At 43.8% G+C, this 15,282-nt stretch overlaps 1 protein-coding gene across 3 annotated transcripts; it reads right to left on the bottom strand.

Moving 5' to 3' along the window:
* Window positions 1–2,995: 2,995 nt before the first annotated feature.
* On the bottom strand, window positions 2,996–13,432 carry LOC5511506 (deleted in malignant brain tumors 1 protein-like). 3 transcript variants are annotated; one of them, XM_048728931.1, is made up of 14 exons: window positions 13,309–13,432; window positions 12,582–12,638; window positions 10,070–10,447; window positions 9,594–9,971; window positions 9,118–9,495; window positions 8,642–9,019; window positions 8,166–8,543; window positions 7,732–8,067; window positions 7,079–7,250; window positions 6,218–6,390; window positions 5,707–5,905; window positions 5,278–5,367; window positions 4,427–4,616; window positions 2,996–3,747 (listed from the first exon to the last, which is right to left on the bottom strand). In XM_048728931.1, the coding sequence occupies exons 1-14, from the start codon at window positions 13,367–13,369 to the stop codon at window positions 3,478–3,480; spliced, it is 3,438 nt and encodes a 1,145-aa protein (XP_048584888.1). In that variant the 5' UTR covers window positions 13,370–13,432; the 3' UTR covers window positions 2,996–3,477. The 3 variants fall into 3 exon arrangements, with proteins under 3 accessions (XP_048584888.1, XP_048584889.1, XP_048584890.1); XM_048728932.1 differs by having other exon boundaries at window positions 9,594–9,771; window positions 10,248–10,447; XM_048728933.1 differs by lacking the exons at window positions 8,642–9,019; window positions 9,118–9,495.
* Between the last annotated feature and the right edge of the window lie 1,850 nt (window positions 13,433–15,282).

Raw genomic sequence — 15,282 nt, 5'->3', positions numbered from 1 at the left:
ACAGTTTGTCCTCGCTTTGACCATCTTGAAAGACTCAGACGTGTTTTCCGAAAACCAAACTTCGACAAAGAGACCTTAACGAGCTGGCCAAGATCGATAACTGCCACTACTCTAAAACACGATGAAGGCAGAAGCTGATGTTTCATATACGGCTCGGCGATGATCTTAGAGAGCTTTGGGTCCGGGTTAAAAAACACAAGATGACAAAATAGCACAGAAAATATCATAAACACCGGAGATCCACTCTTAGCCGCCATCTTCCTTGTCTGTCCAAACGTACTTTAGTAATGAATTCATGCAATACCCGCTATATCCGCCTTATCCGGAGTACACGGTGTATTCTAAGCTAAGTTGATGTGTTTAGTTGATGAATTCATGCCATAACCGCTATACCCGCCATACCCGGAGTATCCGGGCCCTACGAGCCAAACTTCATACGATTTTCACTTTTGTCCTCTAAAAAAGACTCTTTGACATTTCTTATTCGAGACGTTTTTATACAATGGGATACTTAAATCTACGTTTTGGTACTTTAAGGGGTAATTTTTGCCTCTTGTCTAATTTTTAGGGCATTTTTGGTGTAACCTTTTTTATTTTTTTTCATTTTTAGTGTGGTTTCTCTTTTTCTTATTTCACTATCATTTTACTAACACTCGGATTTATTTTAATTTCGGTAAACGCTGACTTCAGCGGACGCGGACCTCAGAAGAACCCTTTTGGGTTTCCTGTGGATAGCAGATAGATGGGCTACAATAAATTGTATGGCAATCAATACAGCAATTCAAATCTGTTCAAACCTTCTATTTCTTTGAAAGGTTGTCCCATCGCTGGCGTACCTTTTGATTTTCACCTTAGGCTGGTATTTTCATACTATGGTATGAAAGGTTACTCATCAAATAAAAAGAAATGACCATTGGACCTTTTAAAGAAAACGAGCGATTCGAGCAAGACTTTGGCCAGCAATTCGGGTAGTAATTGTGCCCAATTAAACAGAAATACCTCCTTCCTTTGCTAATTTACGCTACACAGGACCGTAATTAACCATATACACACAACATTGTGACTAATTAGAATGGTAACGTCATTAAATATCACTCGACTACCTTGACGTCATGGTCATGTCAGTTGCTCATCATTGTCAGTTACTCATTGCATATCATTTCTGTACTCATCACGAACACCGTCTTATTAACTAAGGTGGCAGTAAAATACAATTTTTCATCCAACGAAATATACTCAAATGTGGACTTTAAAAGCACACTAGCATACACACATTGGCACCAGTCGGGCCAAGACGGGACGCTAGCACAGTCTATTACCCGTGCAGTTCGGCAACCATGGACAGCTGTTTCGTCCTTATTAGGACTCGTCAGCATGGCATAGCCGGTTTGCCTCAGTTAAACTTCATCGGCAAAAAAACCGAACAAGTCCTTGGGATGCCCCGTCTTATCAAGTTCACGAGTCCGACCCCATTTGGTTTTCGTGGACACTTCAAATCAAAGATATTCGACATCGAAGTTAAACCCCAAACTATTCAATTGCGAAAGTCAAAGGAGTGAGCCTGTCTTCTCGGAAGTATCCAAACCTGGACTCACGGTAAGCAATTATGAAAACTTTCAACAGACAGACTGTTCAAATGAAGTTGAATACAGTAAGCAAATAAAATCAAGTCGCCCTGGTCGACGACTAGTCAAACCTTAACAAAGTGATTGTCCATTCTACCCCACCCCCCTGATGTATGAAAAGAAGTGAGCTGCACCCCCCTGCTGTAGACACCCAGTATGAAAAAAGGGAAAATGGCGCAACGAATGACATCACGCTGGACCAAAGCACGAAACATGGCTTCGTAGAAGAAAAGATGGACCTCAAGAGCTCTTTTGAAAAGCTTACGCACTCTAAAAAAGAAAGTCTTCAAACTTTAACAAAACATAAAGATACGAAGCATGCTCCGATTCCTCAAACGGAGGGAAAGGAACTTGATCCTAGAAAACAGCTTGAAAATAAAGAGGATAAGAAAAGATATAGAAGGCAAGAGGACGAGATGTTACACTCTCGCGGGAAACGAGGAGCTAATGGGAGTGAAACGATTGGGGCCGCACCCTACACAAAGGAGTTGACCGAGTATATGGCCACACCCTGCTCGAAAGGCCAGAATGAGTATCGGGCCGCACCCTACACAAAGGAGTTGACCGAGTATATGGCCACACTCTGCTTTAAGGACAATAATGAGTATCGGGGCACACCCTACACAAAGGAGTTGACCGAGTATATGGCCACACCCTGCTCGAAGGGCCAGAATGAGTATCGGGCCGCACCCTACACAAAGAAGTTGACCGAGTATATGGCCACACCCTGCTCGAAGGGCCAGAATGAGTATCGGGCCGCACCCTACACAAAGAAGTTGACCGAGTATATGGCCACACCCTGCTCGAAGGGCCAGAATGAGTATCGGGGCACATCCTACACAAAGGAGTTGACCGAGTATATGGCCACACCCTATTCAAAGGAGCTGACCAAGTATGGAGCCACGCCCTACTCAACAGAGCTGACCGAGTATCTTCGCGTTTCCGGGAAGAGGAGAAACGCCATTTGTAGAAAGCTTGAAAAAAAACTTAACGTCGTCAAGATAAATGGGGTGAGGTACAACCTTTCCTCGATGAGAAAAGAACTCGAGTGCTTTGTTTAAAGCGATCACGGTGCAAAGGCAAATCGGAAGACTTGACAACCTTAGATTATCAACTGTGGACATACCCAAGCCTTTTGGAAGAATGGATTTGATCTTTGTCGTTACCCTTTTTTTTCTAATTGCATCAATATATAGGAATACCACTTTGCTGTTCCCCCTCTATCTCTTTTTATATATATACGTATAGATACATTATGTATGTAATATTATTATGTATATATAATTTATGGTTATTTATGTTATGTTTCTTATGAAGATCTGAAGGGTATAAATAAACTCAAAAAGGGAAAAACAATCGCCAAAACGTGATTTTCGAATGCTCGTTTAATATGCTACAGTTTGTCTACAAATCATATTTCGTTATCCCAACACCTTGTCTCCACGAGTGATGATTTTATTTTTCTATTTGAGCCAGGGAGGTACTCGGATACAAACATGCCTTGTGGAGGGGAAGAGTGTGTGTGTGTACAAAACTAACAGGGTATCTTTTGGAGGTTCAACATTTCACCCAGCTTTAGAATAAACAAATTTGTGCCAAATTGAAGCAAGAAGGATGGTGTATGGGTGGATCTTTTCACGACGTTTATCAGTCAGGCTGTGAACTTCTTACGTAGGAATATAAAAGCATTTATTTGTGGTTTAAAATAAGGTCATGGTTTTTTTCTTTACGTGGATAACAATTCTTAAACCGGGTATGTTTTGGGTATGAAATTATATATTCTCTTAAATCGCCGTTTCCGAGTACAACGCCTGGGTTCATGCCTCTGTTTGTTTCGGGTGTCTTCTTTTGTTTAAGGGGCGTTGGTCATCACGTGGAAGACCCATTGCTTCAGCTGCTGTACACCTGCGTACACGCCGTATTTGCCAGCAAACGCGCAACCATGACCCCAACTCGTCACGCCGGTCAAAAACCACTGGTTGCCATGTTGACAGACCAAAGGACCGCCTGAATCACCTTGGCACGTGTCTACCCCACCCTCTGGTTTTCCGGCGCAGATCATATCAGCACTGATTTTACCCGGATACGACCTCTCGCATTCGGAGCGAGTACGCAGTGGGACCTATGGCAGAATAGGTATGACCGATTGGTTATTCATGACGTGAACTACTAAGGCGCACTGTGCTGCCAGGTGCAATAATAAACAAATAAATACAGTTACATCACCCTTCTTGCAGCTTGAATGCCGAATTACAAGAGTCAGATACAACATGGACGAGTGCCTCTTGCAACCACCACCTAGTTCCCTTGCTCACAGTTTTTAACACAGCGTCACACCTACTTCCCTTGCTCACTGTTCTTATCACAGCGACACACCTACTTCCCTTGCTCACTGTTCTTATCACAGCGACACACCTACTTCCCTTGCTCACTGTTCTTATCACAGCGACACACCTACTTCCCTTGCTCGCAGTTCTTATCACAGCGACACACCTACTTCCCTTGCTCGCAGTTCTTATCACAGTCCTCTGGTAACCATTAGCTACCTTCCTTGCTCATTCTTCTTAACACAGCGACACCAACTTCCCTTGCTCGCAGTTCTTAACACAGCGTCACACCTACTTCCCTTGCTCACTGTTTTATCACAGTCCTCTGGTAACCACCAGATACCTCCCTTGCTCTTTCTCCTTAACACAGCGCCACCAACTTCCCTTGCTCACAGTTCTTAAAACACAGCGTCATACCTACTTCCCTTGCTCATTACCACACCGCCACCTACTTCTCTTGCTCATTGTACTTACCACAGCTTGATTTAGTGCTTCTGGTTGGCTTCCTCCGGAGCTAAGGGTGCCCCAGCCCGTAATGTAGCACATGGTGCCATTAGGGAAGTGAACCGTGTCGTTTGGCATGCACGCCAGGTTGATACGATGGGTGAGGATGGTAGGGCGTGACAGACGGAGCAGGGCGATGTCGTTACTCGATCGTTTTGGGCTGTTGAGCGAAATTTTCGTATCTATCAATTTTGTTTTGAAAAGAACCAATACCTGCGATGGTAGGGGTGATTATGAACCAATACCTGCGATAGTAGGGGCGATTATGAACCAATACCTGCGATAGTAGGGGTGTTTATGAACCAATACCTGCGATAGTATGGGTGATTATGAACCAATACCTGCGATAGTAGGGGTGATTATGAACCAATATCTGCGATAGTAGGGGTGATTATGAACCAATACCTGCGGTAGTACGGGTGATTATGAACCAATACCTGCGATGGTGGGGGTGATTATGAACCAATACCGGCGATAGTAGGGGTGATTATGAACCAATACCTGCGATAGTAGGGGTGATTATGAACCAATACCTGCGATAGTAGGGGTGATTATGAACCAATACCTGCGATAGTAGGGGTGATTATGAACCAATACCTGCGATAGTAGGGGTGATTATGAACCAATACCTGCGATAGTAAGGGCGATTATGAACCAATACCTGCGATAGTAGGGGTGGTTATGAACCAATACCTGCGATAGTAGGGGTGGTTATGAACCAATACCTGCGATAGTAGGGGTGGTTATGAACCAATACCTGCGATAGAAGGAGTGATTATGAACCAATACCTGCGATAGTAGGGGGGATTATGAACCAATACCTGCGATAGTATGGGTGATTATGAATGCTTCGGATGCTGATTCGCATTTCCACCGACGGGTCCGGACTGGTTCTGTTTTGGGCTCCAAGACTGGGGCGAACAAAAACGAAGTTAATTAGAATAACAATAAACAGCCAGAGCAAAACTCACATCTACCCACCAAAAACTAAATATAAAAATTTTCAGAGAAGAGAGGGGAGTGACGCTTTAAAGGGGGGGGGCTGTTCAAATTTATTTTGAAGAAAAACAATTGTTGGTAAGGAGAAGAATAGGCTATCACAAACAGCGGGTGCTTTAGATTGGTTGCAGGGGGAGCGGGCTTATCTTCAAAGTTCGTGAGGGCCTCTCATTGGGAAGGAGGCGCTTATTCAAAGGAAAGTTCATTATTGCACTTCGTTGTTCTCACATTGCTGACCGCTGACCTCTTACCGCACTTGGATACTTGCGGGATTTTTACCCACAACACAGTGAGCCGCCGTAATGACCCATTCAGGTGTGACCAGAGTCCCGCCACAGAACTGTCGTCCGCTGTTATAGATGAGCATCACTTGCCATGGCCACGCTCCAGGCGGCGCGGTGCTGCCACCAACGATACGCGAGAGCGGCCTGTGGCCACATACTGGTACATCTGAAAACAAACCAGAAATATTGCACGGATTCCCTGTGTTATTTTACCTATGAGGCCTGTGGCCACATACTGGTACATCTAAAAAAAAATATTGCACGGATTCCCTGTGTTATTTTATCTATGAGGCCTGTGGCCACATACTGGTATATCTGAAAGAAACCAAAAAATATTGCACGGAAAAAAACCAGAAATGTTGCACGGATTCCCTGTGTTATTTTACCTATGAGGCATTGTGCGCGGGTAAAAATTGTTGATAGTATAAAATTGGAAAATGTAGCTCCAGGGGGGGGGGGGGCTGTGGTTATAACTCACGTGGAGGGGTTGGCCTGAATGTAGGAGTATAGTTCCCGCATCTGACCCCGGCTACTTCACTACTCCCACAGTTATGACTGCCCCACCCTAGATGAGGACACTGCTCGATAGCTGATTCATTGCCCCGGCACTGGACGTCGTCCAAGTGGAAGTTTCCGCTGCCTGTACCATACCTGAGTGAAAAAAATCAGGCAAGGATAATGGCAGTAGAGTAGTGTAATATAAAAATTACAAAAGTACTGGATTGTTAAAAAAACTTACTGGGACCAGCAAAAAAAATCGCAGTGGCTATATGCCCGACATTTGGGAAAGGTCCTCAATGGACGAAGTTCAAAGTGTTATGCAACATGGGGCACATTTGTTTCGCAGTGGCTATATGCCCGAGAGGAAAGGTCCTCAATTGACTAGATGCCCGGAACTTTTCGATTTATTTAAATAACCCAGTAATGTTTCGACCTACTGAGTTCAACTCATTCTATATTTATGGAGAAAGGGCAAGCAGATCTTTGTTGTCGGTATTTAATGTTTTCCGTCGTCTATGTACACAGTAACATCGTAATTTTAGTGACACTTTAATTTTCTACACAGCATATGCTCTATACAGCATAATACTTTGAAATTACTAGTCGACAGTTTACTGGGTTAATTGAATAAATTTATAAACCATCGAAATTTGCAGTTGCTGAATTATAATATACAGTAAAACCATCACGCTGGCCCTGTCGCAGCTTTAAATCCCACATGGGTCTGAACTTTTGTTTAAAACAATTTGTTGTGCGACAAAAAAAACCATTGCATGGCAAGCTATAGCAACAAAACTATCTCAGTTGTGTCGTTTGGCAGAGCCTTAAGCGGAGCTACCTTGAGCAGCAGGAGACCTCCTTGGCCTCGTAATACCCAAGAGACTTGCACACCACATGGCCATCTCGCAGGTCCCAGCTGTCGTCACAGACCACTCCCCACGCACCGTTATGGTAAACCTCTACCCTACCCTCGTAAGGACCCCTTCCACCGGCTAGACGAACAGTTGCCCCTTTCGAGAGAGAAAGAAAAAACAATCAACACACCAATCATTATCTGATATATTTTCTTCAAACAAAGACGGGACAACATTTGTTTTGTTAACGGTGAAGTTTGGCATGTAAACTAGAATAATTGTTCGCTCAGTCAAAAGCGCATGTTAGAGATTCGGTCTTTCCTTTTTCGTTCTTTGAATGCTACTGGGAGCTGTGATAATGTCAGGATTTTTAGCTTACTTAGTTCAAAGGCAAGCGTCAGACATTCCTTGTAGATTCTTGGGGTGGGAAAGGGTAGGTGCCACTCTCTTTCATATGTAAATGAAGGGCTCTACCGGGATTGGGAAAGAAGGAAGGTGTCCTCGTGGCCAATGCAAGTTACGGTTCTGCCCTCGTTGCCATTTTCTTCGTTGCTTAAGCGCCCTATCAGCATAAGAGGTGGGATGCCCCCCTTCCCCCCCCCCTTTCTTTCCACCCTTCGCACAGCGTAATGCACACCTGGAGGATGGATGGTTGTTGTGTTGCCATGGACCTGGCAGACCACACCCGCGTCTTCGCTATGTCTGCAGTTGTGTCTTCCCCAGCCTGTAAAGTTGCAGCTTGCCAGGGATGGTTCGTATCCTGTGCAGCTAACATCATCCATCCATATGGGACCACGTCCCTGCCCAAACCTTGCGCTACCATAACTAGATACCGCTCTTCTGAAGCCCAGCTGATGACAGACGACATGGGCATCATCCATTTCCCAGCTGTCATCGCAAACCGTCCCCCAGGTACCGTTGTGATAGATTTCTACACGACCTTCGTTGAAACTACTGCCATTGACCAACCTCACTGAGGAGATAAATGATTTTAATGCCAAACTTACGGGAGCGCTGGTAGGATTCAGTGATCGAGTAGGCAAGTATAGTTCTAAATGTTAAAACTATTACCTGGGTTATATGATGGCGTCGTGTATGGGGGCCACCAGGTAGTTGGGCGGGGAGGGATAGCGGTTGTATTTCGTGTCTGGCAGACAACACCCGCGTCTTCGCTATGTGAACAGTCATGTCGTCCCCAGCCGAAGTGACTGCACATTGACAGAAAACTCTCCGATCCTCTACAGCGAACCTCATCCATCCAGATCTGGCCATAACCTTGTCCGAAGTGTGCTCGACCAGGACTTGATACCGCTCCGGGATATCCCAGTTGGCGACAAACAACTTGAGCGTCACTTATATCCCAGCTGTCATCGCAAACTGTCCCCCAGGTACCGTTGTGATAGATTTCTACACGACCTTCGTTGAAACTACTGCCATTGACCAACCTCACTGAGGAGATAAACGATTTTAATGCCAAACTTACGGGAGCGCTGGTAGGACTCAGTGATCGAGTAGGCAAGCATAGTTTTAAATGTTAAAACTATTACCTGGGTTATATGATGGCGTCGTGTATGGGGGCCACCAGGTAGTTGGGCGGGGAGGGATAGCGGTTGTATTTCGTGTCTGGCAGACAACACCCGCGTCTTCGCTATGTGAACAGTCATGTCGTCCCCAGCCGAAGTGACTGCACATTGACAGAAAACTCTCCGATCCTCCACAGCGAACCTCATCCATCCAGATCTGGCCATAACCTTGTCCGAAGTGTGCTCGACCAGGACTTGATACCGCTCCGGGATATCCCAGTTGGCGACAAACAACTTGAGCGTCACTTATATCCCAGCTGTCATCGCAAACTGTCCCCCAGTTACCGTTGTGATAGATTTCTACACGACCTTCGTTGAAACTATGGCCATTGACCAACCTCACTGAGGAGATAAACGATTTTAATGCTAAACTTACGGGAGCGCTGGTAGGATTCAGTGATCGAGTAGGCAAGCATAGTTCTAAATGTTAAAACTATTACCTGGGTTATATGATGGCGTCGTGTATGGGGGCCACCAGGTAGTTGGGCGGGGAGGGATAGCGGTTGTATTTCGTGTCTGGCAGACAACACCCGCGTCTTCGCTATGTGAACAGTCATGTCGTCCCCAGCCGAAGTGACTGCACATTGACAGAAAACTCTCCGATCCTCCACAGCGAACCTCATCCATCCAGATCTGGCCATAACCTTGTCCGAAGTGTGCTCGACCAGGACTTGATACCGCTCCGGGATATCCCAGTTGGCGACAAACAACTTGAGCGTCACTTATATCCCAGCTGTCATCGCAAACTGTCCCCCAGTTACCGTTGTGATAGATTTCTACACGACCTTCGTTGAAACTATGGCCATTGACCAACCTCACTGAGGAGATAAACGATTTTAATGCTAAACTTACGGGAGCGCTGGTAGGACTCAGTGATCGAGTAGGCAAGTATAGTTCTAAATGTTAAAATTATTACCTGGGTTATATGATGGCGTCGTGTATGGGGGCCACCAGGTAGTTGGGCGGGGAGGGATAGCGGTTGTATTTCGTGTCTGGCAAACGACACCCGCATCTTCGCTATGTATGCAGTTGTGTCTTCCCCAGCCTGGGAAATAACAGCTGTCTAAAGATCTTTCGTATCCCATGCAGTGAACATCATCCATCCAGATCTGGCCATTACCTCGTCCGAAGTGTGCTCGACCAGGACTTGATACCGCTCCGGGATATCCCAGTTGGCGACAAACAACTTGAGCGTCACTTATATCCCAGCGGTCATCGCAAACTGTCCCCCAGTTACCGTTGTGATAGATTTCTACACGACCTTCGTTGAAACTACTGCCATTGACCAACCTCACTGAGGAGATAAACGATTTTAATGCTAAACTTACGGGAGCGCTGGTAGGATTCAGTGATCGAGTAGGCAAGTATAGTTCTAAATGTTAAAACTATTACCTGGGTTATATGATGGCGTCGTGTATGGGGGCCACCAGGTAGTTGGGCGGGGAGGGATAGCGGTTGTATTTCGTGTCTGGCAAACGACACCCGCATCTTCGCCATGTCTGCAGTTGTGTCTTCCCCAGCCTGGGAAATAACAGCTGTCTAAAGATCTTTCGTATCCCATGCAGTGAACATCATCCATCCATATCGGACCGCAGCTTTCTCCGAAGCGAGCTGAGCCATGCCAAGAAACCGCCCCTTCGAACCCCAGCTGACGGCAGACGACGTTCGCGTCTTCTCTGCCCCAGCTGTCATCGCACACGGATCCCCAATTCCCGTATTTAAAGATCTCTACACGACCTTCGTTGTAACGACTGCCATTTACCAATCTCACTAAAGAGATCAAAAGAAACATCAAAACCGAAATCGAAGTGTTTCTTCTATTGGTTTGGAAATCTTTTTTTGTACATTACATTAGATTTTTTTTAAATAATCTGCCATTCTCGACCCTTGGTTTAGACATCGACAATTCTTTTATCACTATATACAGAGAAATTTGTTGTAGTCACGTGTAAATTGTGAATACATACACGTACATGTATAAGTACAGCAACTGTATTTCGTTGAGTAAGTTCTGTGTGTGTTCGTTGTGTGTTATCCTTGTTGTGTTTTTTGATCTTGTCGTGTTTGTCATGTTGGTGGTGTTTGTTGTGTTTGTCATGTTTGTTGTGTTTGGTATGTTTGTTGTGTTTGTTGTGTTTGTGATGTTTGTGATGTTTGTGATGTTTGTTATGTTTGTCGTGTTGTTTGTGTTTGTTGTGTTTGTTGTGTTTGTCATGTTTGTCATGTTTGTTGTGTTTGTTATGTTTGTTGAGTTTTTTGTGTTCGTTGGGTTTGTTGTGTTTGCTATGTTTGTTATGTTTTTGTATGTCTTCAGTCTCGAATTACTGGAATTTTTTAGTATTCTAAGAGCTCTCCTCAACAATTTTTAACTGTTAAACTGCCGTGCATGAATATGGTGCCGTGTATGAAGATGGTGCCGTGTATGAAGATGGTGCCGTGTATAAAGATGGTGCCGTGCATGAATATGGTGCCGTGTATGAAGATGGTGCCGTGTATGGAGATGGTGCCGTGTATAAAGATGGTTCCGTGTATGAAGATGGTGCCGTGTATGAAGATGGTGCCGTGCATGAATATGGTGCCGTGTATGAAGATGGTGCCGTGTATGAAGATGGTGCCGTGTATAAAGATGGTGCCGTGTATGAAGATGGCGCCGTGTATGAAGATGGTGCCGTGTATGAAGATGGTGCCGTGCATGAAGATGGGGCCGTGTATGAAGATGGTGCCATGTATTAAGATGGTGCCGTGTATAAAGATGGTTCCGTGTATGAAGATGGTGCCATGTATTAAGATGGTGTCGTGTATAAAGATGGTTCCGTGTATGAAGTTGGAGCCGTTCGAAAGATGGTGCCGTGTATGAAGATGGAGCCGTGTGTAAAGATGGTGCCGTGTATGAAGATGGTTCTGAGTATGAAAATGGTGCCGTGTATGAAGATGGTGCCTTGTATAATGATGGTGCCGTGTATAAAGATGGTGCCATGTATAAAGATGGTGCCGTGTATGAAGATGGCGCCGTGTATGAAGATGGTGCCATGTATGAAGATGGTGCCGTTCATGAAGATGGGGCCGTGTATGAAGATGGTGCCATGTATTAAGATGGTGCCATGTATTAAGATGGTGCCGTGTATAAAGATGGTCCCGTGTATGAAGATGGTGCCGTATATAAAGATGGTCCCGTGTATGAAGATGGTGCCGTGTATAAAGATGGTGCCGTGTATGAAGAGACATGACGGAAAACCAGACTTGACGTTTCCAATAAGCTCATTTCGCTTTAAATAAGGCGGAAAATTTATCTAAGTACTTCGTGAGTAATAGCAAGCAAAATATCAAATACGATTTAAATTGAGCCCCTGAGCCCATGCATAGCACAAGGATGATCAAGGAAAAAATATCTAAAAAGCCAAAATCTCGGTATGTACATTTCCGTCTCACGTTATTTTTGAAAATTAGTCCGTAATACGAGGAACCGATGGCCATTGTAAGAAATTGTCTTTTTTAACTATCTAGAATTGCGTAATCTCCAGATTTTTCCGTCATGTCGTATGAAGATGGTGCCGTGTATGAAGATGGTGCCTTGTATGAAGATGATGCCGTGTACGAAGATGGTGCCTTGTATGAAGATGGTGCCGTGTATGAAGATGGTCCCGTGTATGAAGATGGTGCCGTGTATGAAGATGGTGCCGTGTATGAAGATGGTGCCGTGTATGAAGGTGGTGCCGTGTATGAAGATGGTGCCGTGTATGAAGATGGTGCCGTGTATAAAGATGGTGCCGTGTATAAAGGTGGTGTCGTGTATGAAGATGGTGCCGTGTATGAAGATGGTGTCGTGTTTGAAGATGGTGTCGTGTATGAAGATGGTGCCGTGCATAAAGATGGTGCCGTGTATGAAGATGGAGCTCTCAATCACCTGGTGCCGTGTATGCAGATGGAGTTGGCTGGGGCGGCGGGTGAGTTGTCCACCAACCTAAAACACATTCAACAGAATCCTTGAGAAATTATAATAAATTTCAGACGTATTTAAGTCAGATCTCGTTTGAAAAAAGGACCAAATACCATTTTCTTAATGCCTTTCAGAAGATCCCCACCACTCTTTTTCATATAAAATCCTTGTTGTTTTTTTGCTGTTATTGTTGTTTCCTTTTAAGAACGCTCAGCCCGGAATTTTCTTCAGCCTCGGTTTTTTGAAAATTAATATGTTACATTGAAAATGTTTCTTCTAATTACTACTCAGTGGATGGCTGTGTACATCATAAGCAATATCCAAGCTGACATTGCCTAATACCGAAACTTCCTAAACATGGCATCTAGGAGCACACGATAACCTCTAGTATACAGTACTTATTTAACTCTCATTATCATGTTAAAAATATGGAATTAATAATAAATGTCTTAGTTTACTGCTTATTGAGAATCATGACTTTCATTATTGCTGGGAGATCTTAAAGGTTCTGTGTTTATATTAATAAGAACCTGTTTCAAATTTAAGTCGGTGTTTTTAGACTAACAGGTTCTTAAATTTGATGTTCGTTAAGGCAGAGAAAGCTGGAAACCTTTAATTTCTGATCAGTAGAACACGGTACATGCCGCGTCGAAAAGAGGTTCTTATGAAATCAGAGTGTAGCTATTATACATACCTTCAACTGTGAGGGCAAAGCCCAAAGCAATGGAAAGACAAAGGGCTTGTTGCAGAGCCATGGCTTGTCTGGTGCAGAGGTATAGCCTTTGCTCTTTTTATATTCATATTAACCCAATTTGAAATAAATTTTTTTTAAACATTTATCGTAGATTGGGGACTGTGTCAACAAGAGCCAGAAAGTACTATTGCCAGCTGAATCAAGTAATTACAGGTTATCTCTTGATTAGGACTACATGTGAATGACATCAACAAACTGTAAAGATGTAAAGTCATTGTTTCAGTGAGAGAGTGTTTGAAAATTAAAAATTTATTGAAAAACATCTTTGAATCTTTTTAACTACATTCAACCCTAATGAAAAAAGGAATTGGTATATTGAGTTTGGTACGATATTGGCGCGCGTTGCTGGAGGCGCGCACCATAAAAGGGTTTAAAACACAAAGCGCGCTATAAAAGGGTTTAAAACACAAAGCGCGCTATAAAAGGGATTGCACCGCCCCCTCTTTCGCAAGCCGTAGCCATTCAAAGCTAGACTTCATTGAGTGCGGACCTCTGAAACTGCCACAAGAAAACATAGCAAAAAGTAAAGCCTTACGAAAACTTAAAAGTACAATAGATTGTCAAAGAACTATCAGGCATATTCTGGAAAGTGTTTGAAGGCAATTCTCTACAAAAACAAGAACAAAATCGTTTGCATTGAAAAATAACATTCAAAAACAGCGGTCATTTGAAATGGCGTCATTCAGGTGCGCGCGCGAACAAACAACAAATCTATTCCCGTGAAAGGCTTAATAAATTTGTATTGTATGTTCACAATGGCTATGGTTGATAAATTGTTAATAGTCGTGCTACTGGCAGCAGTGAAAACAAAATCCTCTCACATTTTTCAAACGCTTCTTGTTGTCCGGTTAACAGCGGATTTGATTGGAGAGCGCTCATAATCGAAGTCATGAAATTTGTCTTTTTAATCACAATTAATCAAATTGTGCAGCAGGTGTAAGTTTTTCAATAACGCATAGCAGACTAACAGGGCTGTTACCTTATACAAATAAGCCAGAAAAGGAAGAAAGGCGAAAGGAATTAACAATAAAAACACAGAAAATGGACTTTTTCCATAATATGAAACTATATAGTAGCCTATAAGTAGTATATTTTCATGACCCAGCCAAATCGAACTGATTTTTGTCTTCTTTAGAATTCGAGAATTCGAGTTTAACTACTTACAGTAGTTAAAAAATAAAAAGAGCTCACAGTAATAAAAAATAAAATAAAACGAGCTCATAGTAGCTAAAAATAAACAAAAGCTTACAGTTGCTCAAAATAAAAAGAGTTTCCACTAGTTGAATAAAAATAAAAAAAAGCTTCCGCACAAAGGACGGGGACGGCTGAGATTTTACGTTGTAACCATCGGGAAAAAGACGCCCTGATGCCAGGCAGGTAGGTACAAAGTATAAATTGATCAGTGTGTTTCCCCTTGTCTCCCACGGACTCGTATTTGTAACGTCCCTTTATGTCAGGCGCTCAGTTGCTTGTTATGAGCGTCCGTATAGGTAATGTGTACTTTTGGCACCCACCCTCCTCATACAAAGTATAAATTGATCACTGTGTTCCCCCTTGTCTCCCACGGACTCGTATTCGTAACGTCCCTATATGTCAGGCGCTCAGTTGCTTGTTATGAGCGTCCGTATAGGCCATGTGTACTTTTGTCACCCATCCTCCCCTCCCACAAAGACTAAATTGGTCACTGTGTTCCCCTTGTCTCCCACGGACTCGTATTCGTAACGTCCCTATATGTCAGGCGCTCAGTTTCTTGTTATGAGCGTCCGTATAGGTCATGTGTACTTTTGTCACCCACCCTCTCCTGCCATAAAGACTAAATTGGTCAACGTGTTCCCCCTTGTCTCCCACGGACTCGTATTCGTAACGTCCCTATATGTTAGGCGCTCAGTGGCTTGTTATGAGCGTCCGTATAGG

Source organism: Nematostella vectensis, chromosome 6, assembly GCF_932526225.1.
Source record: "Nematostella vectensis chromosome 6, jaNemVect1.1, whole genome shotgun sequence".
NCBI classification, from domain to species: Eukaryota; Metazoa; Cnidaria; class Anthozoa; order Actiniaria; family Edwardsiidae; genus Nematostella; species Nematostella vectensis.
The sequence above is the reverse complement of the archived record's forward strand: the minus strand, read 5'-3'. Positions and strand labels throughout refer to the sequence as shown.